General features: G+C 55.2%; 1 protein-coding gene across 1 annotated transcript; it reads right to left on the bottom strand.

The window, feature by feature from the left end:
• Positions 1-278: 278 nt before the first annotated feature.
• LOC102151706 (nascent polypeptide-associated complex subunit alpha, muscle-specific form-like) lies at positions 279-13,275 on the bottom strand. Its single transcript, XM_038557629.1, has 10 exons — positions 10,731-13,275; positions 8,648-10,319; positions 8,043-8,542; positions 7,560-7,626; positions 7,146-7,179; positions 3,612-3,682; positions 3,004-3,095; positions 1,718-1,819; positions 501-642; positions 279-397 (listed from the first exon to the last, which is right to left on the bottom strand). Exons 2-10 carry the CDS (start codon positions 9,132-9,134, stop codon positions 279-281), a joined length of 1,614 nt encoding a protein of 537 aa, XP_038413557.1. The 5' UTR covers positions 9,135-10,319; positions 10,731-13,275.
• Between the last annotated feature and the right edge of the window lie 10,214 nt (positions 13,276-23,489).

Here is a 23,489-nt window from a genome sequence, read left to right on the forward strand (position 1 = left end):
GGGGGGTGCAGATGGGAGCCAACAGGTTGGGGAGGGCCCAGGGAGGACATAACCCTGGGACGGACAGGGGTCTTGCTAAGCTCCAGATGTTCTTTGAAAGTGGGGAGTTGTTCTCCTTGTCTCTGGGCCCCAGAGCTTCACCAGAGGGCCAGGCCCATGGAAAGCCCGGGAAACATTTGCTGAGCTGAATCAGTAAGAGAACAACGTGCCCGATACAGCCGCGTCCCTTCTCAGCACGTGCAGCAGGGGCGCTCGGGACCGGACGGCAGCTCCCATCCTCAAGGCCGGAGGAGGGCAGCCACCAGGACGCACTGTGGGAAGCCCGGCGGGGGCCTTGGGCACCGGACGGACGCGGTGGGCCCTGCCCGGGTTGGGACTCTGGGCCCAGACACCCGGCCTGCCCGGAAAAGGCAGCAGCTCACAGGCGGGTGCATTGACTCGTTGTGCCCGGGTACCTCAGGGTGGCTGTTTGTGCGGTGCTCCTGGTGAGGTCCACTCGCCTCCCTGAGTGTGGGTGAGGGTGTGGGTGTGGGGTGTGCGTAGAGCTGGTGGGCACACGTGCAGGTCGATGGGGAGCGGGTGCGGCCGTAGCCCGAGTGGGGCGATGCGCGTGTGTGGGAAGGACCTGGCCGGCTTGCAGGCCTAAGTGGGAACAGCCAAGGGCCTGGACAGAGGCGGGACCGGGGGAGGGGCCCCCAACGCGGAGCCTCAGGGCGGGCTCCACGGCTGCTCTGCGTTAGCCCAGAGGTGAGGGGGCATTTCCTCCTGGAGACCTTGACTGAGGATGTGGCAGGGCCCCGCGCCCGGGGGAGGAGGGGCCCTCCCTTGCAACCCCACCGGTAAGGACTTGACGTGAGCCGCCCGCTTCACACATGGGCCCAGTCCCAAGTCCCCGCGAGGTGCTGGATACATCTGGCTCCGTGAATACCTCCCACGGTCTCTTCCGGGCTTTCGCGGCTTTGAATTCAGTCAGCTCTCGCCAGCTGCCTGCCCCAGCAGTGGGCGCCCCCTCTGTCCTGCTGCAGGACGGGTCTCTCCCTGATTTTCACCTCCTGCCCAGACCTGAGGCAGGTCTCTAAGCTCCCTTGGCCACCAGGCAGTAACAGCTTCCCTTATTTCTTGACCACAGCTCAGCCCTGAACAGCGCTCCCCAGCCTCAGGCCTCCCTCCCTGCCTCTCCTCTGAAAATGTTGCATCCCCAGGGAGCCGGAGCAGGGTCCCCCACCCCCGCCACAATCCCCTTAGAGCCCACAGTGTAGGCCCCCTAATTCCCTTAGAGACCACAGTGTAGGCCCCCCAATCCCCTTAGAGACCACAGTGATGCCCCCCGTCCCCTTAGGGACCATAGTGTAGGCCCCCCAATCGTCTTAGAGACCACAGTGATGCCCCTCGTCCCCTTAGAAACCACAGTGTAGGACTCCCAAACCCCTTAGAGACCACAGTGTAAGGACCCTCAATCCCCTTAGAGCCCACAGCGTCGGCCCCGCCAATCCCCTTAGAGACCACAGCGTATCCCCGCCCAGGCAGCCTACAGGAGGCTCCCAGAGAGGCAGGCGGCCTGAGCCCTGGCTGGGACCCAGCCCAGCGCGTAGGGACGCCCCTGCCGTGGCTGGCTGAAGCTTGTTGTCTAAGCCAGCCTGGGGGCGCTGGGGCGGAGGGCGGCCTGACAGGGCTCGGAGAGCGGGGCACACCCTGGGTGAGGTCATGCCTGCCTCACACCTCTGGTATTCCCGCCGATCGCTATCTCCTCCCCCAGCCCTCGGGTTACTCCGCGGCCTCGGCCCAGCTGCGGCCCAAAGAGGGGCGGAAAGTGCAGAGCCTGCCGCGGGCCAGAGGGAGGGGGGCCTGGCCTGCCGGCCTCACCGCCCCCCCCCCCCTTGCTCCTGCAGCCCGCAGACCAACGGACAGGGCCGGCTGCCCCGTAGGAGCGACGTCTGCTCCCCAGCACCCACCGGCACCAGGGTAAACCCTGTCCCCTGGCTGGCTGCCCACCCTCCCACTGCTCCCCCAGCCCAGGGAGCCAGGCCTGGCAGTGGCGGGAGCCTGGGGGGCAGGTTCCAGAGGGTTGCCCCTAGGGGACACACACAGTCACCTCCCGCCCGGCCCTCCAGGCCGGCTCACCTCGACCTCAACCAAACTTGAGTCATGCGAGCCGCCTCTACCCATGGGAAACCATAGGGCAAACTTTTGAGAACGAAAGGATGAGAATCCCACGGCTGAGATCAGGCTCGGGGCTCGTCCCAGGCAAACTGGATGCAACTGTTCTGGTGACGGTGCATCCCCGCGGCCTGCTGGAGCCCCAAGAAAGGGCATTTGATGAGCCTCGGCTCTGAGAAAACCTGGTTCTTTGGCCTGGGATTTTCGGGAACAAAGAAGTGTCCCACTCTGGATGCTTTTTTTTTTTTTTAAGTTTTTTAATTAATCTCTACACTCAATACGGGGCTCGAACTCACAACCCCGAGATCGAGTCACATGTGCTACTAATGAGCCAGCCAGGCACCCCTTTCTTTTAAAAGGCTTATTTTTTTAAAGATTTATTTATTTATTTATGATAGACATAGAGAGAGAGAGGCAGAGACACAGGAGGAGGGAGAAGCAGGCTCCATGCAGGGAGCCCGACGTGGGACTCAATCCTGGGACTCCAGGATCGCGCCCTGGGCCAAAGGCAGGCGCCAAACCGCTGAGCCACCCAGGGATCCCCAGGCACCCCTTTTTAAAAATTTTTACTTCAGCCCTGGACCCTTTTCCTTGACAGACTGGTGGGGTAGGGAGGGGGCTCCTTAGGAAACAGAAAGGACAAACGCCAGCAGCTCTCAGGAGACCAGGAGACTTGCTTATGTGCCCTGTTCTCCTCCTTACTGTCCTCATCCCTGGACTAGTCCCTGAGCCAGGGAAATCCAGGACCCAAGATGATGGCAGGCCTCACTTTTGGGGGGGCGGACATGGTCTTCCTGGATGACTGGAGACTTCCCCTTCCTTCCCATCCTCATACCCCCAACACACCTCCCACTCGCTCTCCTTCTGTCTGCCTCCCTCACACACGACAGCAAAGCCGATGGTTCGAGGGTGCTGCATTGGCATCACCTGGGAGCTCCCTAGAACAGCAGATTCTCAGGCCCCACCCCAGACCTACTAAATCAGGAACTCTTAGATCTTCATTAGTTGAGAAGCCCCGCTCTACCCTCCCCAACCTTTCATGTGCAGATCACCTGGGGATGCCATTAAACAGAGATAGTGGAGGGGAGGCAGGGTAGGACAGGACTCAGAAGGTCTGGGAGGGGCCTGACAGTCTGCATTTTTTAGAAGCTCTCAGGTGAGGCAGGTGCTAGTCCATGGACACCTCCACCCTCCTTGGAATAGCAAGGCTCTCGACACCCCAATTCTCAACCTGGGTTGCACTTTAGAACCACCTGGGGAGCCTTTAAAAATACCACTACCCGAGCTTTGTCTCCAGAGATCCTGGCTTAATTGCTCTGAAGTGAGACTGGGGCATGGGTAGTTCTTTAAATCTCCCCAGGCGATTCTAGTACAATCGGAAGTTCTCAGCTAAGGGTGGTAAGAAGTGCTTGACACACACACACACACACACACACACACACACACACCCTCACACTCTGGGGTCCTCCTCTCTTCGGTCTCCCGGATCCCCTTCCGCATCTCCTTGCCCACATCCCGCAGACATCTGACACACATGAGCATGAGCACGTGGACACACGGAGAGGTGTAAGGACAGACAGAGACTCTGACGCAGAGGAAGCAGGCGGGAGTCGGCTGGCATCCCCAGGCAAACGCAGACGTGGATAATCCATTTGCACGGTATACGTGTTGTAAACACCCGCAGGTATGGAGAGAGGGACGGACACATGCAGCAGCCGCAGGAGGGTCCCAGACCTCCTCCATCCATCTGTCTCCTTCCGTGGTCCCATCACTGCTCCAGACGAGAGGGCCCCTGTCTGTCCCTAATGCTACCAGCGAATGGAAAGCCCAGGCTTAGGCCCCCTCCTCTCCCTCAGCATCTCCCGCTCAGCACCACTGCAGTACTGTGGCCTGGACAGAGGCTTCCCGGGGAGCCCATGGGTGACTCAGCCCCAGGCCAGGGGCGCAGGGGACGCGCCTGCCCCCAGGGGGCTGATGCATCCTAGGGGCCGTGGGTGCCTTCAGCCCCTCAGCTCAGCCCCGCGCGGCTGCGTGGGGGGCCCCTCTGAGTTTCAAACCCTGCACCCCCCCCCCACCGCCCCGTGTGCTGGGGCTCTCGGCAGACAGGCCTGATTGATGACTCAGGGGGGCTGTGGCTGCCGCAGGCCTATTTTATGATGTCATTAGGCAGCTCCGGCCGCAGGCAGGAATCCCTCCTGACATCATAAAGGACTTGATATTTCGCTAATGTTATCTTGGCGGCGTGTCGCCCTGACATTTTCTCTTTGCAGCGCTGCCCCCCAGGACCGGGAGTTGTCTAACTACAGCCTGGAAAAAAAAATGCAAAACAGACAAATGCACCCTCGGGGGACAGCGGGAGAAAGCTAATAGACCGGTCCCCGGCTCCCCTCCAGCCCCCCCCCCCCGCCCCGCGGAGTGGTTCAGGTGGGAAGCATGATGTGGTTGTCAAGAGGGACCCAAGGCTGCCTCCCTGCTGCACCCCTCCTGCCCCGGCCTGGCCTGCTCAGCAGCAGGAGGCAGTCCGGCACCGAGGTTCCACAACCCACTCTGCTACCCGGAGGCTATGTGACTCGGGCCAAGGCCCACCCTCAGTTACTCCTTCCACACCACAGCGGGTTGGCCCAGGCAACTTCACACTGTCTGAGGCTCTGGGGAGGGCAAAAGTGTCACACAGGCAAGAAGGAGGGACCACACCCTAGGCTCTGACCTGAAACTCTAGGCAGCTGCAGGGAGGCTGTGGGGTATGGTTTCGGAGCCCCCCACTCCCACGAACGGCCCCGGGGTGCAGACTCAGAATAGCAAGAGGTTTCCTTAGCCCGAATCCCAGCGTCTTCAAAAGACCAGGGCCAGCTGCTGACCCTAAGGAGAGGCTGGGGCGGCCCGGGTACAGATTGCTTGCCTGGGCCCGGTGAGCAGAAGCCAGCAGGCCATGCTCATCCTGTCACCCCAGGGTGGCACGCGTGGTCAGGGCTCCGCAAAGGAGAAAGACCCACCAGCCCCCGGCACCCCTCCTAGGTCCACCTGCAAAAGGACCTCGGGCTAGATCAACCAAAAAATCCTCTCCCACCCGAGCAGCACCCACCCACCACACCCTGACCCCAGAGTCCCTGGCAGACAGGCCTCCAGCCGACCGCCCCAGAGGCCCAGAGGCGGGGAACTCATTCCTTCCCCCAGGCAGCCCCACGTCTCCTTCCCTGTGGCCTCCCTCCCCCACCCCCCAAGGGTCCAGACTCTGCCTTGTGGGCCTGGGGGGAAAGAGCTGCTCCCTCCGCCCCAGGACAGTGGGACAGCCCTGCTGAGTGCGATATGCACACACCCTCCCAGGGTGCAGAGGGAGAAGCCAGGGTTCGTGCTCTTCTCGAAGAACTGGAGAATCTCCAAAGAGACTGGCCATTTAACCTGGGGTCCGTGGTTAGAACTGCAGTTCAGGAGAATGAGTTTCCTCTGTAATCCTGTGTATCTCGTGCGTTTAAAACGCTGTTCGAAAAAATAAAAAAATAAAATAAAATAAAATAAAATAAAATAAAATAAAATAAAATAAAATAAAATAAAATAAAATAAAACAAAATAAAATAATAAAATAAAATAAAATAAAATAAAATAATAAAATAAAATACTGTTTGAGAAGGTTCCACAGGCTTCACCAGCTAAAGAAGTCCATGGCATTTGGGGGAGGAAAAAAAAAAGTTAAAAAAGTCTGTTGCAGACTCCAGACAATTAGCCGTGAACGTGCTGTTTGGAGCGATCTGCTGGCCTGGGTGTGTCTCCCACCCCTGGAGGAGCCCCCACCCCCATCGCCGGCCCTCTTTGAAGAAAGTGCTCTAAAGATGAGCTAGACCAAGACCCACACCCAGGTCTGACCTCCACCGTTGTGTTTTCTGTGCCCTGAGGTGACTACACAGCCAGACTCGTGACTCCGGGACTCCGGGACAAGCCGACCTTGATGGCATTGCCGAGGGCTGAACATAGCCTGGACTCAACCCCGGCTTCAGAAAGTTCCCAGCAGGGGAGCAGGCTCGCTCCAGCCACACCCCGGCACCGGCCTTCCTGAGCACCCCAAGAGCTTCCTGCCCACTGCCCCCTGAGCCTGACGGCCCACCCCGCGCCCTTCTAGTAGCCAACCCCCCCACCCCAGCCTTCCAGTGCCCGGCTGGCCCCCCGCTTCAGGCTCGGCCGCAGCTGAGCATGAGCCTCCCAGAGGCGCTACCGTGGGCCTGGATGCACTCGGAGCAGTGGCGCAGGGAGACAAGACAGCGACTGGCCGGGAGCCCTGCCCCCTGGCTGGCCCAGGGGGACGCAGCCTTGGCCCTCAGGCTGCATCAGGAACCAGTGGGCGCTTCCCCCCAAAGCAGGAGGACCACGGGGTAGGGGGTGGCTGAGGAGCCCCCACTGCCTTGCTAAGGAGTCATTCTGAAGCCACGGCCCCTCCGGAGCCGCAGGACAATGATGACTCCTGGTTGCCCGCGCTGGTGGACAGCCACTCGGCACTGCCCAACGATGAGCAGTTCATTCATTCATTCAGCAAAAACGTGTTGAGTGCCCGTTATTTGCCAGGTGATGGAAACAAAGGCAAAAATCCCCGCTCTCAAAGAGCTGACATTCTCAGGGCGCCTGAGTGGCTGGTCACTTGGGCCACCAGCTCTTGATTTCGGCTCAGGACATGATCTCAGGGTCCTGGGATCAAGCCCTGCATCGGGCTCCATGCTCAGCAGGGAGTCTGCTTGGGGATTCTTTCTCTCTCTCTCTCTCCCTCTGCCCTTCCCCCCAACACACACTCATGAGTGTGCGCACACTCGATTGCTTGCTCTCAAATAAATAAATCTTTAAAAAAAAAAAAAGAGCTTACATTCTCTTGGGAAGGCACGCAACAGAGGAAACGAATAGGTAAAAAGTCTAGTATGGTGTTCCTGGGTGTCCTAAGAGCCGTAGATAAAACTAAAGAAAGAGAAGGGCGTTGCTCGCAGAGGAGGTAACATTTGAGTACAGACCTGAAGGGGATGGCGAAGGGAGCCGTGAGGAGGTCTGGGGTGAGAGCATTGCAGCAAAGACATAGCACACGCAAAGGTCCTGAGGCAGGAACGCGGCTGGCAGATTTGGGGAGCAAAGAGGGTGGTGTGGTTGGAGGAAAGTGAAAGGGAAGAAACAGACCCTCACAGGTGCGGAGATGGAGCACTGGGGCCCTGAGGCTGCGGTGATGACCTCGGCTCTCCTCCCCAGGAGATGGGAAGCAGCAAAGGTCCTGAGCATGCGAGCGACAGGCTAGGACTTGAGTGTCTGTTAACAGGATCAGTGTGGCTGCCACGCGGGGACCAGGCCACCGGGGAGCGGGGAGGACGCCGGTGCGCCGCCCTGTGCTGTGACAGTGGGTGCTAAGTGCGTTCTGCGCGGGGAAAACTGCCCACCTGGCGCCGCTTCCGGCCCTGGCACGCTTTCCGCACAGCGCACCTGGGAAGCAGGTCCTTCGTCCCCCTGGGAGAAAAGGACAGAAAAGGAAGCTCTCGTCCCGAAAGGCCACGCAGCCGGGGAGGGCGTCAAGGCGGCCTTATCCCACCGACGCCCGGGCTCCTCCCTGTCTGCTTGCAGCCAGGAGGACGCAGCCCTCAAACGCCAGCTCACCCTGCTTTCGCTGTGCGGTCAAGCTCACGTGATACCTGTTGGTCTTACGTGCTTTTATTTTCACTCACACCGTTTGCAACTTTTAATCAATTTTTTTATTTTATTTGACATTCCATTCAAAACCATCAGGGAAGGGAAGAGATGGCAAGGGGAGGGGGAGGCATATGGTGATGGCAAGAGAAGAGCGGAGGCCCTGGAATGATCCACCCACCACAGTCCTGGTCCAGGGCCCAGGAGCCCGGGGCAGACAGGGAAGCCCCCCACCCCACCCCCGACCCCGAACCCCGTCCCTGCACAGCCGCCGGCCCGTGCAGGGATCCACATCCCAGTGAAGTGGCCCGGGACTGAGCCAGGGACCTGGGCAGGGCGGTCTCGCCAGGGCAAGAGCGGAGTAGCCCCCAGTCAAATCCCAGGAACGTTCCAGAGATGGCAGAGGGACCGTCGAGACACAGACCGCTGAGCAGGGGCACACGTGCCCTGAAGTCCAAGCCGACAGCTGTCCCAGCAGGTGGAAAGGCTACCCGCCAGCAGGTAGGAGGGCTGGGAGGGGCGCCACGAGGGGAAGGAGGAGGCGACCCGGGTTCTCGCTGCCGCTGGGGTGAGGACTCACGTGCAGCGGGCGAGGCAACAGCTCGCGTTAAGAAAGCCGGGAGCCTCTGGGGCTCTGGGGCCGAGTCCACGTGGGAGAGGAACGTAGGGAGCCCCCCTCCAGAGGCTGAAGCGGGCTTCCGAGGCTCATCTGTCACCGCCACCGCAGCCTGGGCCGGCTCTGCAAGAGGGAGTTGCAAGAAGGGAAGGAAGGAGGAAAGGAAAGAAGGATGGAGACAGAAAAAGGGAGCTATGGCAGCCACATCTGAGAGTCCATCATGCTCACCTTGATGCAGCCACGCCTGCAGGCGGAGGTAGATCCCAACACCCTCGCAGGTAGAGGTGCACCCCCAGAAATGCACCAGGCGATGGGCACAGCCCCAGAAGCACTCGCTAATGCACGTACGGGGCAGACTTAACAGATACGACATCCAGGGACACCCAGACAGAGGCCCTGGAGAGGACAGACGTGCTGACAGTGATGCGCGCCTCAGTGCCAACAGAAGGGCGTGGAGCCACGTCCATGGATACCGACAGAGGTGGGCAGGCATGCACCCGTGTGGACGCACCAGGAGGCACACGCCGGGACAGAGATTGAAAGGACACCTGTGCATACAGGCAGAAATGCCTAGACACACGCGGGGCACCTGGGTGGCTCGGTAGGTGAGCATCTGGCTTTGGCTCAGGACATGATCTCGGGGTCCCAGGATCGAGTCCCACAAAAGCCTGCTTCTCCCTCTGCCTGTGTCTCTGCCTCTCTGTGTGTCTCTCATGAATAAATAAAATCTTAAAAAAAAAAAAAAGAAATGCCTAGACACACGTACCTGGATACTGACAGATGTGTGCACCCGAGTTCACCCCCACGCAGATGTGCAGGCACACACCCAGCTATGCACACACGGACAGGTGTGCACGACTACACAGACATGCCTGTTCTTATACCGATATTGATGCACAGCCGCACATTTACCAGAACACACGTTCCCAGAGGAGGCGAATGCACACGCACAAGGGCACACTCGAGGACGTGCTCGGGCACGGCCAATGGCCAGGCACACGTACACAGCTGGGCGCTGTTCCGAGCTCAGGCCTGGGGCTCTCAGCACCCTCAGGCCGGCCAGCTTCAAGCCAGGTGCTCTCCTGACACACCCCTGCCAGCCGCCCAGCCCTGCTTGGCTCCCTGGCACTCGGGCCCTCCCTCCCACCACCTCTAGTCTGCCCTTTGGCCCCGGGCCAGGCCCCGGGCTCCAGGATGGCAATTGCCCCAATTCTCCCAGGTGCCGACTCAGCCAAATTTCACACCCAGCCGTGGAGCCAGGCCAGCGGGGCTTGTTGCAGCGTGCTTGGGGCATCGACGCGGGGGTGGCGGGAGGGAGCCAAGATGCTGCAGGGGCAGAGAGAAGAGCAACCCGGCCGCCGTGCAGGCCTGCCTGGCGAGGCCGATGCCTCTACTACAAGTCATCCACCCCTGCTCCCCACCCCCGAAACGGGGCAACGTACCTGTCCCACCAACTGTGTCACCTAAGTGTACCTATCACCCCCCGGACAAAGGGCAGGTTTCGCCTCACCTTCTCTCGCCTCTTCCCTATGATGACCCGGGTCAGATGGCACCTGTGTCATCCCGACCGGGTGGCAAGTTCAAAAGGGGAAGTCGATTCCTCCAGGGAGCAGCCAGGACGAGAACCCAGGGGCCCGGTCGGTAAGGCTGCACCTGGGGAGCGGCCAGGCTCCCATGGCTTGCCCACAGCAGACATCAGTAATCGATCACAGTCTCTTCTGGGGAATCCAGACTTGGCTTGGAAATCCCTCTCGATGCGCCGCTGCAGGCCGACGTTCAAAACTGGCCAGAGCTGGCAGCCGGGAGGAGACTCGCTGCCATGCCGTCACCACCTCTGATTCATCTAATTCGGGGGGCGGACGGGGCGACTGGATGCTTCGGGAGAACACAGGCGATGTGCCTATCAGAGGAATTTCCCTACTGTTTCCAAAGGCTCCTGACTTCTCAGCCACCCTCTCCCTGCCCCCGGGGTCTTACTACACTGGGCCGGAGGTTTAGGGACAGGTCACTGCCGTTGCTCTATTTCACAGAGGGGGGACGCTGAAGTTCCGGCAAGGGCATCCAGGGTCACACAGCGAAGAGCTGCCGTGGGCCTGGGGTTCGAGCATCGACTCCCATCTCGGCGCTCTTTGACCATCCTGGTCAGACAGGCCAGGCCAGAGTGTGCGGGCCTGGGGGGGGCGGGCAGGGATGGAGGGCGGCAAGAGGGGCCAGTCTCCTCCCAGCAGAAAGGAATCGACCCTACAACTAATTGGTTCAGAGTGCTTCTTTTGACCCTAATTAGCTATTTGTCATGTCTCCATTTGCATACCAGAAAAGATGCAAATTTGCATATTTGTAAATGAGGCTGAGCCTGGATGTGGGTTCTGGAAGCGCTTGGCGGTTGCTGGCAGGCAGGGAGGCAGCTGGCTCTTGCCACTGAAGCATGGGCCGTGGAACGAGGAGATTTGGAAGACAGCTCCTTGGCTTGGGGCTGCAAGGTGCTCTCAGAGGAGGTCAGACAGGATGGCCCGCCTCGCTCCCGCCCTGGGGCTACGCGGTGGGCAGAGGGAATGGGTGAGCCTAACGCTGCTATTTTGATTAGATGAAACAAGGAGGGGGGAATATAAAGTAATTTCAGGACGCTCTGTGCTGGGAAGCCTTCTGTTCCCGTCCTTGGATAGAATCTGTAACACTTGCAAGGGGCGGGGGGACGTCTCCCTCCACCTCGCTAGAGAGGATGAGGTTCGGGAGGGAACGGAGGTCAGGGGGAATGACACTCTCTCTCCAACACACACACACACACACACACACACACACGTGCATGCACACGCACGCTCTCCCAGATGCTCACATGCACACGTACACTTGTACACACATCGACAATTCACTTGCACGTACACACACACACACACCACGCACGCAAGTCTCTGCCCCCCAGGAGCACCCCTACAGACAACGCCCCAGACCCACAGAGATACACGCACAACTCTAACGGGAGAGGCACATTCGCACATGCAGACATTCCCAGACTTCCCGCCACATACACATTCACGCCCTTACACATACAGACACACACTCAAACACTTGAACATAGATGTAGGCATACAGACTCACTTAAGCTGTGTGTAAATATTTACATACACACACACACACACACACACACACGACATACACGAGAACATCCTCGCTAAGGACCAAATTCCCTGGCAAATTCTGGAAATCCTGAGCCCTTTGCCAGAGTTTCTGGTGCCTCCGTGGGAGGAGACAAAAGGAGCTAGGTAGCCATCCTTCCTAGAAAGGGAGCAGGTGTGTCCGCAGGGAACTGGACCCCAAGCAGGGACTGGTTCTCCGAAAAGCAAGGACTAGTAAATGCCCGGTGCCTTCTGGGTTTTTGTCTGGGGCTGGGAGGGGGTCTGGGTGGAGCTGAGCAAGCAGGAGAGCATGGTAGGGGGGTCGGGGGACCCATGATACCTCGTTGGGGCCTGCCATGCATTGAGCGGGAAAGCAGCACGCTTCCTCCGACTTCCACGTCGACCTCAGCGGCCGGTGTGGACCGAGGTGCCACAAGCTGCTGCATCTTCAGGGATGTGGGCACCAAGATGCCAAGCTCAAAGGGAGCTTCCCAGGCCCATAAGGCTTCCCATGATCTGGGCCCCGGGGACCTAGAAGCCCGAGGTCAGGGACCCAGTGCTTCCACCACCTTTCTCCTCACCCCCCCACTAGCATCTCCTCCCCAGGGCTTGCACCCCAAAAGGCAAGCTAAATAGCTCCGTATTTGTAAATTAAATATAGCTGTACTCCAGCTTTCCAAAGAGCTGGGAAGGAGAGGAGAAAGAAAAAGAGAGAGAGGAAGAGAAGAAAAGCTGCCGCCCTCAGGAAAGTCTGGCTGGTACAGATTGCCTGAGTCATGAATATTCATCTGGCGAATGAGGAGAGCGGGAGTCTGCATAACAGCTCCACCCACCCAACTGAAAGAAATGTCACCGCCTTTGCCAATAAAGTGCCAAAGGAAGCCGGTGGAGGCTGCCAGCCAGACGGTGCCAAACTGCTGACTTCCACTCCCAGGCGTGGAGAAAGCACATTGTTTCCGGCCCGAGGAGCTGCCACTCGGGGCTGGGGGAACGGAGCTGGCTGCTCGGAGAGAAGAGAAGTCACACCCGCCACCCACGGGAAGCCTGGTGGGCAGCGCGCCGGGGCCCCAGCACCCCTCCGAAGAGGGGCTCACCCCGACCCCCACCCCGCCCTGCTCCCACGCTTCACACTGCCTTGGAGGAGTCTCGAGAGGGGCTTTGCGACTCCTGGGCGGTGACCAGAGACCAGAGGCTGGGGGAGGGCATACGGGGGGGGGGGTGATGCAGGGGCCAGAGGTCCACGGTCACCTTGGCCCCCGTTTAGCAGAAGGAGACACCCCCACCCCACATGCAGGTGACTCCTCTCTCTGGGTCAATCCCACTGGCTCTCACTCCGGGAGGTCTGCTCTGACCTCTTTCTCTGCGACAGAGTCGGGCTCCCCGTGCCACCCACCCTCCCAGTCCTGACAGCCTGCCTTGATGCCAGCTTGTCCTGCCCATAGCTCTTTCCTCCGCACGGCTCTGAGCTCTGGGGGCAGGGGCCGCGGTTGGCTGATTGGCCAACGGACTCAGACAGGGCACCTTGAGCCGTTGGGCAAACAGAAGCATCTCCTTCCATCCACTCCCGTTGCCAGGCCTTCTCCACCACCTTGAACGTGCTTGTCAGGTCCCCAGGGGGTCAGGCGCCCTGTCCCAGCAGCTCAGTCTGGGCCTCCTGTCCCCAGGCCCTGCCCCCCACGAAGAGAGCAGAGGGGTTCAGAGCCCCCCGGCACCCCATCCTCATGGTGCACCCACGAGGGTGGGTGCCCACCTGCCCACCGGTCCCCCACAGCTGGCTCCCTCTGGTAATTACCTACGTGAATGGGATAAGCAGAGCCGGGGAGAAGACGTTCTCTTAGTACAGAAACCCAATTAGGGCTGTGGGCGTCTCCAGCTGCTGCTCTGGTTATGTAAAGTTTGGGATGTGTATTTGGGACTTAATGAGGATATTTATGTGTTCACATCTTACCTTCTCAGACTGCTCATTTCAAGCATCCCAAGTACTCTTGGGCCGAGGACGTAGCAATACAAGCTGGGGGACAGGCTCCGAGGGAGCAGCACCACCTCTGGGTAGCCACACAGCCCCTCTCTCAGGATTCATGGACCCCCCTCTCCGCCCCAGAAATCAAGGATGACACCCACCTGGAGCCTGGGTCCCTTCTTGCAGCATCTTCAGCAAGTCCACCCTCTGCTCGAGGCCTCCTCCGGGGACGGAAACTCCTTTATTGCCTCCTTCGTGGTTAGAATATCAGCAATCAGTGCACAGTTCTTCCTCGAACGGAGCCAGACTCTGCCTCTTGGCGACATCCCTGAATCGGCCCAGGCGTCGTCCCTGGGACCGCGTGGACACGTCGCCCTGTCTGTCCCAGGTCAGCCACCAGTCCTGCAGAAGGGAAATGGGTGCTGAATTTAAAATGTTGCTGTGGTCAAATAAGTTTGGGAAGATTCTATATCAGTTTCTTTGCTGCAGGACTTCTCTGAGCCTTTCCTGTGCTCACACTTAAACTGAGCTGAGAAGGTGCTTCATTTCAGGCATCTATTTGCTCACAGAAGCCTTTTCTGTAGAGCGACCTCAAGAAACCAGGGTCCTAAAGAGCACATTTTAGGAAACACTGCTTCCAGCATGTTAAAAGCAAATATCTAATTCCTTGGCCTGAGCTCCTTCAACATTTCTCCTCCATTGGTCCTGATGCCTGGGCCTGTCCCCTCTCTGGTCCTCTGCTGTAAGTGAAGCTCTGCCGTATGCCTCTGTTTCTCCATTGCTCCATACAAGGTCTGACCACCAATTGTCTGTCCAGAAGAGTCTTTACCTTCACTGTCCAAGACCCCATTTTCCCCAGTTTTGATGTGGTCAAAACACCATCAGGAGGATGGGCAGCTGAATCCCACTGAGCATCTCCTCTGAAAGTACCCCCAACAAGCCACGACTGAGCCTCAGCTCCTCATTCTGCTCTCAGACCCTGCTTTTGGAGCCCGCAGGTAGATGCCCAGAGGTGTTTTGGAGCCCACAGGTAGACGCCCAACCAGGTGTTCCAGACAATGGGTCCCTGCTATGCCTTCCCTGCACAACAAGATGGCAGGCCATGGCAAGCCCCCAAAGTATCAGAGCACCAACCAGGGATTCACACACAGTCGAGGCTGTTGCACAGCATCATGCAAAGCATACATTTGTTCTAGCATCCAGTCCCCGCAGAGTCACAGGGGGAGCACTCCAATCATCCTGAGCTCCAGATCTGGAAGTCTTTTGGGGCCAAGGCCATAGTCCATACCTGCATGAGGGAGCCCTGGCTCTACCTTTAATCACTCCCTCCATGCCTGCCTTCTCATCATCCTTCAAGTATGTGGTCAAGCCCAGGCATGGAAAAGAGGCTCATCTCCCTGGCCCAGTCCAGTAGATTCGAGGGGTTCCCTGGACTGGCTATTGAGAAAAAGGCATCGAAGCTTCCCTGGGTTCTATAGAATGGTTAGCGATGCCAACTAGTGTTGGAGAGTGGGCAGCGTGGCACCCAGGCCTGTTAATACCATCCCCCAACCAAGCTCAGTCCCTTTCCCTCCAAACTACTCCCCCAAGCTACAACACTCCTTTCTCCCAGAACAAACACCCCAACTCTCCCACACATGCCCATGCGTGGCCCCATTCCCCCACCCAAACTGCTCCCTCCAAGGTCACCAACAGACTCTCATTTGTCAAGTCCTGTACCCTCTCCCTGGTGTCAATGCCTTTGCAGCATTAGATATGGTTGACCTTTCTCTGGAAATTCACCCCCACCCCATGGAATTCCGAGACCATCTATGCCCCTGGTGGCTCTTCGCCTTCCTGACCATTCATGCAGTTCTTCTTCCATCTCATAAATGTGGCCACGTTCCAGGGCCCAATCTCCAGCCTTCTCCTGCTCCTCCTGCCCATGCATTCCCTCCCTGTGAGATCTCATCCACAGCTTGGTCTTTGGGAGAAGCCCCCTGTGCCCCTCACGTGCGCCCCTAGGATCAGCCTCCTAAGAGGCAGCACTGTGGCCTACAGGTGGCCGCCACAAGCCAAAGCTCTGAAAACCCAGCACCTCCTCTCTCCTCCAGAATCAGCTCTCATTCTGGGTTTTCCACAATGCATAATCCTCCCAGGCTCCAGGATCAAATTCTTTCTTGGCTTGGCGTCTTGACTCTTGATCCGCATCCATTAAACCACCACGTGCCGAGTCCTCTTATTTAATATTTACCTAATTTCCAAAATAAAAATAGCTGTATTATTTTTTTCTGACTGAAGCACCTCATATATCATCAGTAGATAAAAAAAAATCAAACCAATACTTAAAAGTATGAAAAAGAAAGTGAAAATCACTCAAAATCCTACCACCCAGATATAACCACTCCAGCATTTTGGTGAACAGCCTTCCAGACATATCTCTATGCATATATACACACAGAGATCTATGTATATAATTTATAGACGAGGGATTGTACTATACATACTGTTCTCACTGACACCTGCTTTTCTCTCTCAACAATATGTCATAGACATCTTTCTATGTCAATAAATAGAGTTCTACAAAATTATTTTAATTACTTCATAGTATTCCATTGTATGTATGTATCATATTTTATTTAGCTGGGTCTCTATTGATCCTTTAGAATGTTGTCAAGATTTTACTCTCATAAACAATACTGTGGTAAATACCCATGTGCATATCTCTTTGCTTATTTTCTGCAATTATCTCCTTAGGATGAAAATCCTATAGACGAAATTGCTGCAATAAAAGGATGCTATTTCCAATTGTGCTGCTCTGCCCTTTTGCAAACGTACAACAATGCACTTCCCATCCACAGTGCCCTAGCACATCTGTCCACACCCTCTCCAGCCCCGGGTTTCAATGTTTGCTGTTTGTTGTCTCAAATCAACAGACAGCAAAAGACACATATTTTTACTGTCATTGTTTAAATTATTAGTGAAAGTAAATGAGTATCTTTTCATGGTTTCTTTCTGGTCATTTGTCATGATTTTCTTTGTGAATTGCCTGTTCATGTCTTTTGCCCATTTTTCTAATGCGCTATTTATCTTTTTCTCAATGAGTGGTAAGGGTTCTTTGCACATTTGAGACCACATTAAATAATTATCTTTCGTATATGCTTTCCCTTTCTTCCTTTTCTTTTAATGGTCTTTCAGGTACTTAAATTTTTAATCTCCATGTATTCAAATGTATCAATCTTTTCTTATGATTTCTGGATATCCCATCATGCTTAGAAGGAACATCCCCACCTTAAGACGACCAAAATAGTCATTCATATGTATTCATTCATATTCATAAAGACTCCATCGTCTTCATGGTTGGTCTTATTGGAGTAAAATAGAAAACCAGCTTGCGCTGTAATGGCTGGCCCATGCCAACACCATTGATAAAACAGCCATATTCTCCCAACATGATAGAAATGCCATTTTGTCATACACAAAATTCCCTTAAATATTTGGATCCTTTCCAGACTCTCTATTCTGTCCCAATGATCTATTCTTACATAAGAAGTTTTAATTATTGTCCCTTAGGATGCCTGGGTGGCTCAGCAGTTGGGCAGTTGCCTTTGGCTCAGGTCATGATCCCAGGATCTGGGATCGAGTCCCACGTCGGGCTCCCTGCATGGAGCCTGCTTCTCCCTTTGCCTGTGGCTCTACCTCTCTCTCTCTCTCTCTCTCTTTCTCTGCATCTCTCATGAATGAATAAATAAATCTTTGAGAAAAATTATTGTCCCTTTGTAAAACATTTTCATATCTGAGAGAATACATATTCATCATTTTTCTTTTTCAAGAATTTCCCTAACTACTCTACTTTTTTACTCTTCTGGGTTAGCTTTATAGTAATTTTTGTCAAATTAAAAAAAAATCTTATTGAGGTATTGATTGGATTATCTTAATTTTGTACATTCCCTTAAGGAGCACAGACAGACTTACAGCATTAAATCTTTTCACCCAAGAACTAGGGATATTTATCCAAGTCTCTTTTCTATCCCTCAGGAGGGTTTTCTGGTTTTCTTCATGCAAATTCTACATGTTTCTCAAAAAGTTTATTTCCAGACATTTCGTGTTATTATTTTCTTCTTGATGGTGTGGATGAGGCCTTTTATTTTACCTTCTAGGTAGTCATTTTATAAATAGAAAAGCTATTCATTTTTGTATATTGTTTTGTTACTGGCCGTTTTACTAAAATTTATGGTTTCCGACTGTTTTCAAGAAATGGTCTTGGGTCTTCCAGATAAATAACCATCTCATCTGCAAACTATGATTATTTGCTCTCCTCTTCCAATATGTATCCTTTTTATTTCTTGTCTAATTATAATGCCTAGCACTTTAGGAAAAGTGTTTTTAAAAATACTGATAACAACAGCTGCCATGGTCTAGCTTCTAATTTTAATAAGAATATATCTAGGGTTTCATCAACCTAATGTCTCCTGAGTATCTTGTCTACTCCTGTGACCACTGTTCTGGTCCAGCCCCTATTAAATTGTCATCTGTGTCATCACAAACAGGATGAACCAGGGTACAGGCTTTGAAGTCAGATGACCTGTGTTCCGGTTCCGACTGTCATTTAGCAACCATACAATTTTGTCAAGTTATTCAAGATTATTGAAACTCAAAAAAGGTGGGGGGGGGGCGAGTCTTGTAAGCACTAGGTGAGGTAATCCACACACTATGGGCAGTATCGTAAATGATGATTTTTAGGTCTTAGCCCCCTCAACTCCTCCTTCCAGTCCCACCGATACCCACTCTTAGGTTGACTCTTAGGTTGACCGTCCCCAATACCACTGGGCTCACAGCACTCTACCAAGCCCTCCCCTGCTCACAAGTCTTCAATTATCCCCCACTGCCTACAGAATGAAGGCCCAAATTCTAAACCTGTGTCTGAGATCTTCCACTATTCAACTCCAAACTTTCTCCCAGCCTTACTTCCAGTAGCCCCCTGCCACCCCCGCCCAACACACACTCCCATCCCTTTGCTCCAGCCTAGAAGTCCTCCTCACTGGTAGCTGCCTGACACCAGGTAGGTCCTCACTTTCCACCCAGATCCCTAATACAGATTTTAGTCACAAGGAATGCAAAATTAAAATCTAAATGGGTTTAATAAAGTGGAGTTGGCAGCTCAACTTAATAGAATAGTCGAGATGCAACAGGCGTCAGGCACAGTTTGATCAGGGCTGGGACAACATTTTTCTGTGATGTTTCAGGCTCTTCCCACCTCCATATGTTTACAGTCGTCTCCGGTTGTGTTCCCAGTCACCAGATGCCTGCCAGAAATTAAATCCACAAGCTACCTCATCCAAACCCAGATAGAGAGATTGGATGTCTTTCTCTAGTCATCTAACAAAAATTCTGGCCTTCATCTCACTGGGCCAATCTAAACCAATCCCTGTGACTGGGGAAATGTGTGTGTTGATTGCTTTAGAACCAACCCATGTGCCAAAAATGGGTCTGGGGGAGAAAAGTTATCTTGAATGCCAATCAGGACTCCTCTCCGGAGCCGTACACACCACTGGAGACGGGTCAGGTGTTGACAACCTCAAATGCACTACAACCCCTTCTGAGTCACTCTCCTGGCACTCAGGCTTCCTTGAAGGCCTAAGTCAAGCCCCCAGAGTTCTGATAATGTGCCTGCTCCCTTTTAGCTCCCAGAGTCCTAACTCTCAGCTCAACACATGGTTAGCACTGCCGTGTAGAATTTATTTATATAATCATCTGTCTATTCTTCCTAATTAGTAATCACAGAATTGGTTAATAAACTCTACAGAACACTCTATACAAGGTAGGCCCTTTGATCTCCACAACAATCCTCTGAGCCTCAGAGAGGTTAAGTGACTTGCCCTATGTCACACAGCCAGAGATGATGTTGCCCCAAATGCCACTGCAGTAAGCTCATGAGCTCGCTCTCTCTCTCGTACACGTACACACACCCCACGCTCCCTCCTCCAACCGCCATCCCAGGCCCGACCCCAAGATGCAGAAACCCCCGTGGCATCACCTCCTTCTTCCCACTTCACTTCAATCTCTAGAGCTCTGAGACTTGCTCCAAAAAAGTACAGAGAAAGTTTTCTTGCCAGACAGCAGTTTCTAAGATTTGTGTGACAAGGCCGGGTACAATTCAAATGACTCTGGGTGATTTAATCTGCTTGGGGCTGGGGTGGTAAATCAGTGCGGCCCGGGCTGCCACAGCCGCCCCAGAAACCCACGAGCTGAGCTGCTGGTAGGCGTTTATCTGCAGATCTGCAGGTGAGGGCCCTGGAAGCTGAACCGTGGCCCGGGGAGTTCCCCTCCGCTGCACTCAGAATACATTTGGAGGGTCTACGGCCCACGGCCTCTCCCGCCTGCATGTTCCATGGGGAGAGAGCTCTCCCAAGGCTGCAACCCTGATTCCCCCTCCCACCCCCACCCCCAGTGTCGGAGCAGCACCCCCACCCCACCCCCAGTCCACACTGGACTTCTCAGGGAAGGAGACCGGCGTCCGTCGGGCTCCCACTGAAACTGCCGCCTCGCTGCCAGGTCCCTGCGCACCCACACACACCCATTACCTCATTTCATCTCCACAACAACTTAATGAAGGAGGCATGTCCGTCCTCAGTTTACAGGTGACTTAATTGAGGTTCAGAGCGATTAAATAACTCGCCCAGGGTTATTACACAGTGAGCAGCGGGGGGCAGAGCCAAGATTCAAATCCAGACTCAGAAGGCTCCAAAATCCCCATCCTGTTGAGCCCACCCCTCCGTGGGGGCCAGGGGCAGCTTCCGCCCAAGCCATGTCACTTGAGAAAAGAGAGGGAATGGGGATCCCTGGGTGGCGCAGCGGTTTGGCGCCTGCCTTTGGCCCAGGGCGCGATCCTGGAGACCCGGGATCGAATCCCACATCAGGCTCCCGGTGCATGGAGCCTGCTTCTCCCTCTGCCTGTGTCTCTGCCTCTCTCTCTCTCTGTGACTATCATAAATAAATAAAAAAAAAATTAAAAAAAAAAAAAAAAAAAAAAAAAAAAAAAAAAAAAGAAAAGAGAGGGAATGGTCCCTGGCTGAAGGGGAGGTATTGCTCGGAGGGAATGAAGCAATAGTTTTTCCCATACAGGAGGATGTCTACGGAGAAAGTCGCACTTATGAGGCTCCTACTGTACGCCGAGCAGGTGCCATGTGCCAGGTGCTTGACATCCAGCATCCTCGCCGTGAGTCCGTAAGCAGCGGGATGCTGGTAAATGTTTACAAGGAGCAGGCTGGAAGGAAGGAAGAGGCTGGATTTGTAGCATTGGCCCATCCCTGGGGTGTACAGGTCCCCACCGCGGTCACCCTCGAGCCGCCCGGGGGATGTTACAGGCCACAGGCTCAGGAAGCGAGGCCCTCGTGGGTTCCAGGGCCGACAGGAACCCACTCCCACTCCTGCTGCTATAAGACAGGGTTTATTAAACCCACTCAACAGGGTACCTGGGTGGCTCAGTGGTTGAGCATCTGTCTTTGGCTCAGGTCATGGTCCCGGGGTCCTGGGATCAAGTCCCACATTGGGCAACCTGCATGGAGCCTGCTTCTCCCTCTGCCTTTGTCTCTCTCTCTCTCTCTCTCTCTGTGTGTGTCTCTTATTAATAAATAAATAAAATCTTTAAAAAAAAAAACACTCAACAGATGAGACCCCAAGAAAAGGCACTCGGGACCCATATCCACTGCCTTACAACTTTCTAAATCCATGTTCTGCCCACAGCCCCAAGTTCCCCAGGCAGAGACAACACGGGGAGCCAGGACTACCGGTCTCTACTCCCCGCAGGTGGACAGACCCCCATGAGGTCCCGAAGGGCAAAAGAAGACCAGGGCGCCCCAGTCCAGCAGGCCGAGCGAGGATCCGCACAAGGAAGAACTTTCTGGGCCGTGCACCTCGAAGGCAGCGTCCGCGCGGGGCACGCAGTGAACGCTCAGTAAAGAATGAATGAAGAAACGAGAGTGATCGAATGAATGACGGAGCCATTAGGCTGACTTCAAACTCGCCAAATCCAAGACAGAATTCACCTTCTTTCCCCCAAAAACCCATCCCACCCCAGGGTTTCTCATCTCGGTGAGACCCGCCAGCCCAGACGCCCAGGGCCCTGACCCTCCTTCCCTGCTCCTCACAGGCAAGCAATCAACAAACCGCATCCCCTTCCCGTCCTAGTGCCTCCTGACCAGAGGCACCGGCCACCTACCGTCACCCTCTCCCCCCCGCGCGGACCCGCCGCACCCTACTGCCCCTCTGCCTCGCCCCCAGGCTCGTACCCACTCCAACCTCTTCTGCCAAACGCGTCATCCACGCTGCCCACCTGACCTGTCAAAGCTGCCCCTCTGAGCTCACGTCCCTTGCCTCCCTTCCAGGGCTCCCCACTACCCAGAGGAGGACCAGCGCTTGGTCCTCCAAGGTCTGGCCTCACCTCCCTCTCCCGTTTGATCCCTCACCTCTTTGCTGCATGTTGGTGCTGATTCTGGAACCTCACCAGACTTCTCGGTGTCCTCTACACGGCGTCCAGGCCTTGCTCACCCCACACCCCCACCCGCTCCCACCTCCCCTCCCTTCACCCCGAAAACTTCTTTAAGACTGAACTAAGATGATCCACAAGGTGATTCCTGGGGGCCTTTGAGACTAGTATCTCGTGACGGTTCTAATGCCAAGTACTCACAGTCTACGCCTTCTGGATTTTACAGTCCCCCTCTCCCTTCATGGGACCCTAAAAGGGTCCTTAGGGGCTTTCCAGCTCAAGTGCATCATTTTATGGAAAGAAAATCGAAGGCCCAGAGAGGGAAAGGGATTTGCCCCAGATCACCCATGAGGCCAGCAGAGGCAGAGCCAGGACAAGAACCAGGCACCTGCATCGCAGCCCAGGGCTCCCTCTCGGCATCACACTCCCCACCCTGATCCCCTGATTCCAGCCCAACCACCCTGACTACCCCGACTCACCTCCTCACACCCAAGCTACGTTAGCACCATCCCTGTCTTTGCTCACGTGACAACGAGGCCATTCCATCACCTCCATTCAGCTCCCAGGGTGTCGCACCTCCAGGCAGCCCATCCTGGTTAGCACGTCAAACCCACCCACGCCCCACACCCTCCCCCAAACCCCCTGCATTGGCCAGAACCCAGCAGCGAGGGTTTGGTTCGCTCCCAGCGGTCAGTGTGCTCCTCGGTCTCGCCAGGTAGGACCCCCACTCCTCGGGGCTGGCCAGTGCCTCGTCTTTCTCCTCCTCCTCCTCCTCCTCCTCCTCCTCCTCCTCCTCCTCCTCCTCCTCCTCCAACCTCCAGCTCCCTGCCTAACTGCTCGGGGTAACAACATGGTATCTGGGGTCTCGGGTCTCGCGTGCAGGGTCAGATCCCAGTTCTGTACATGCCTGACCGCTTGCTCTTAATCCATCTGTCCCTCCACCTTCCTTATCTATAAAATGGGTCCTACCTCCCGGGGTCGCCCTGAAACTGAATGATGTCACCCATGGTGGAGGCCCCGAACTCAGTGGGCTCTCGATACATGACAGCACCCTTCCCCACCGCCTTTCTCGCGGACTCCCCAAGACACTCGGAGGAAAAAAGAAGAAAAAAAGCTCCCCTGGGCTGGGAGGTGGGCAGACTCGTGGACATTTTCTCTCGCTCCCGTTTGCAACAGGCTATGAGCAGCCTGTGTGCAGAAACGCGGGGCGTATCCAACCCCCTTCCCCACCCCCAACAATCTGCTTTAACCTTCCTATCTCAAATGCCTTGTTTATTTTAATATCACCCGTTTCACTTTTCTGTTCATGCAAAAAAAAATTTTTTTATAAAAACAGATTTAAAAGGGAAAAGAAGTATTTAATGAGTAAAACTGTCTGCAGCCCTGTTTCTTTCTCAGGAAAAAGTGGCTGTGATTCTGGCATGAGAGAGGGAAGCTCAACAGCTTCACTTCACTGCAGCTGCCAGAAGAAGTGCATTTCAGAGTGGAACAGAACCTCCAAATTAAACAGTATGTCTCCCAGCCAGGCGC

Source organism: Canis lupus, chromosome 15 (assembly GCF_011100685.1).
Source record: "Canis lupus familiaris isolate Mischka breed German Shepherd chromosome 15, alternate assembly UU_Cfam_GSD_1.0, whole genome shotgun sequence".
Taxonomy (NCBI): domain Eukaryota; kingdom Metazoa; phylum Chordata; class Mammalia; order Carnivora; family Canidae; genus Canis; species Canis lupus.

What these genes read in the sequence shown, in the direction of transcription:
- LOC102151706 (XM_038557629.1), bottom strand. Translation starts at nt 9,134, where the DNA reads ATGAGAGACACACAGAGAGGCAGAGACACAGGCAGAGGGAGAAGCAGG. An exon ending in AGAGAGGAGGACCCCAGAGT is followed by an intron (nt 3,096 to 3,611) that starts GTGAGGGTGTGT and finishes CTGCTGTTCTAG; the next exon opens with GGAGCTCCCAGGTGATGCCA. An exon ending in AGAAGGAGAGCGAGTGGGAG is followed by an intron (nt 1,820 to 3,003) that starts GTGTGTTGGGGG and finishes GGCCCGCGGCAG; the next exon opens with GCTCTGCACTTTCCGCCCCT.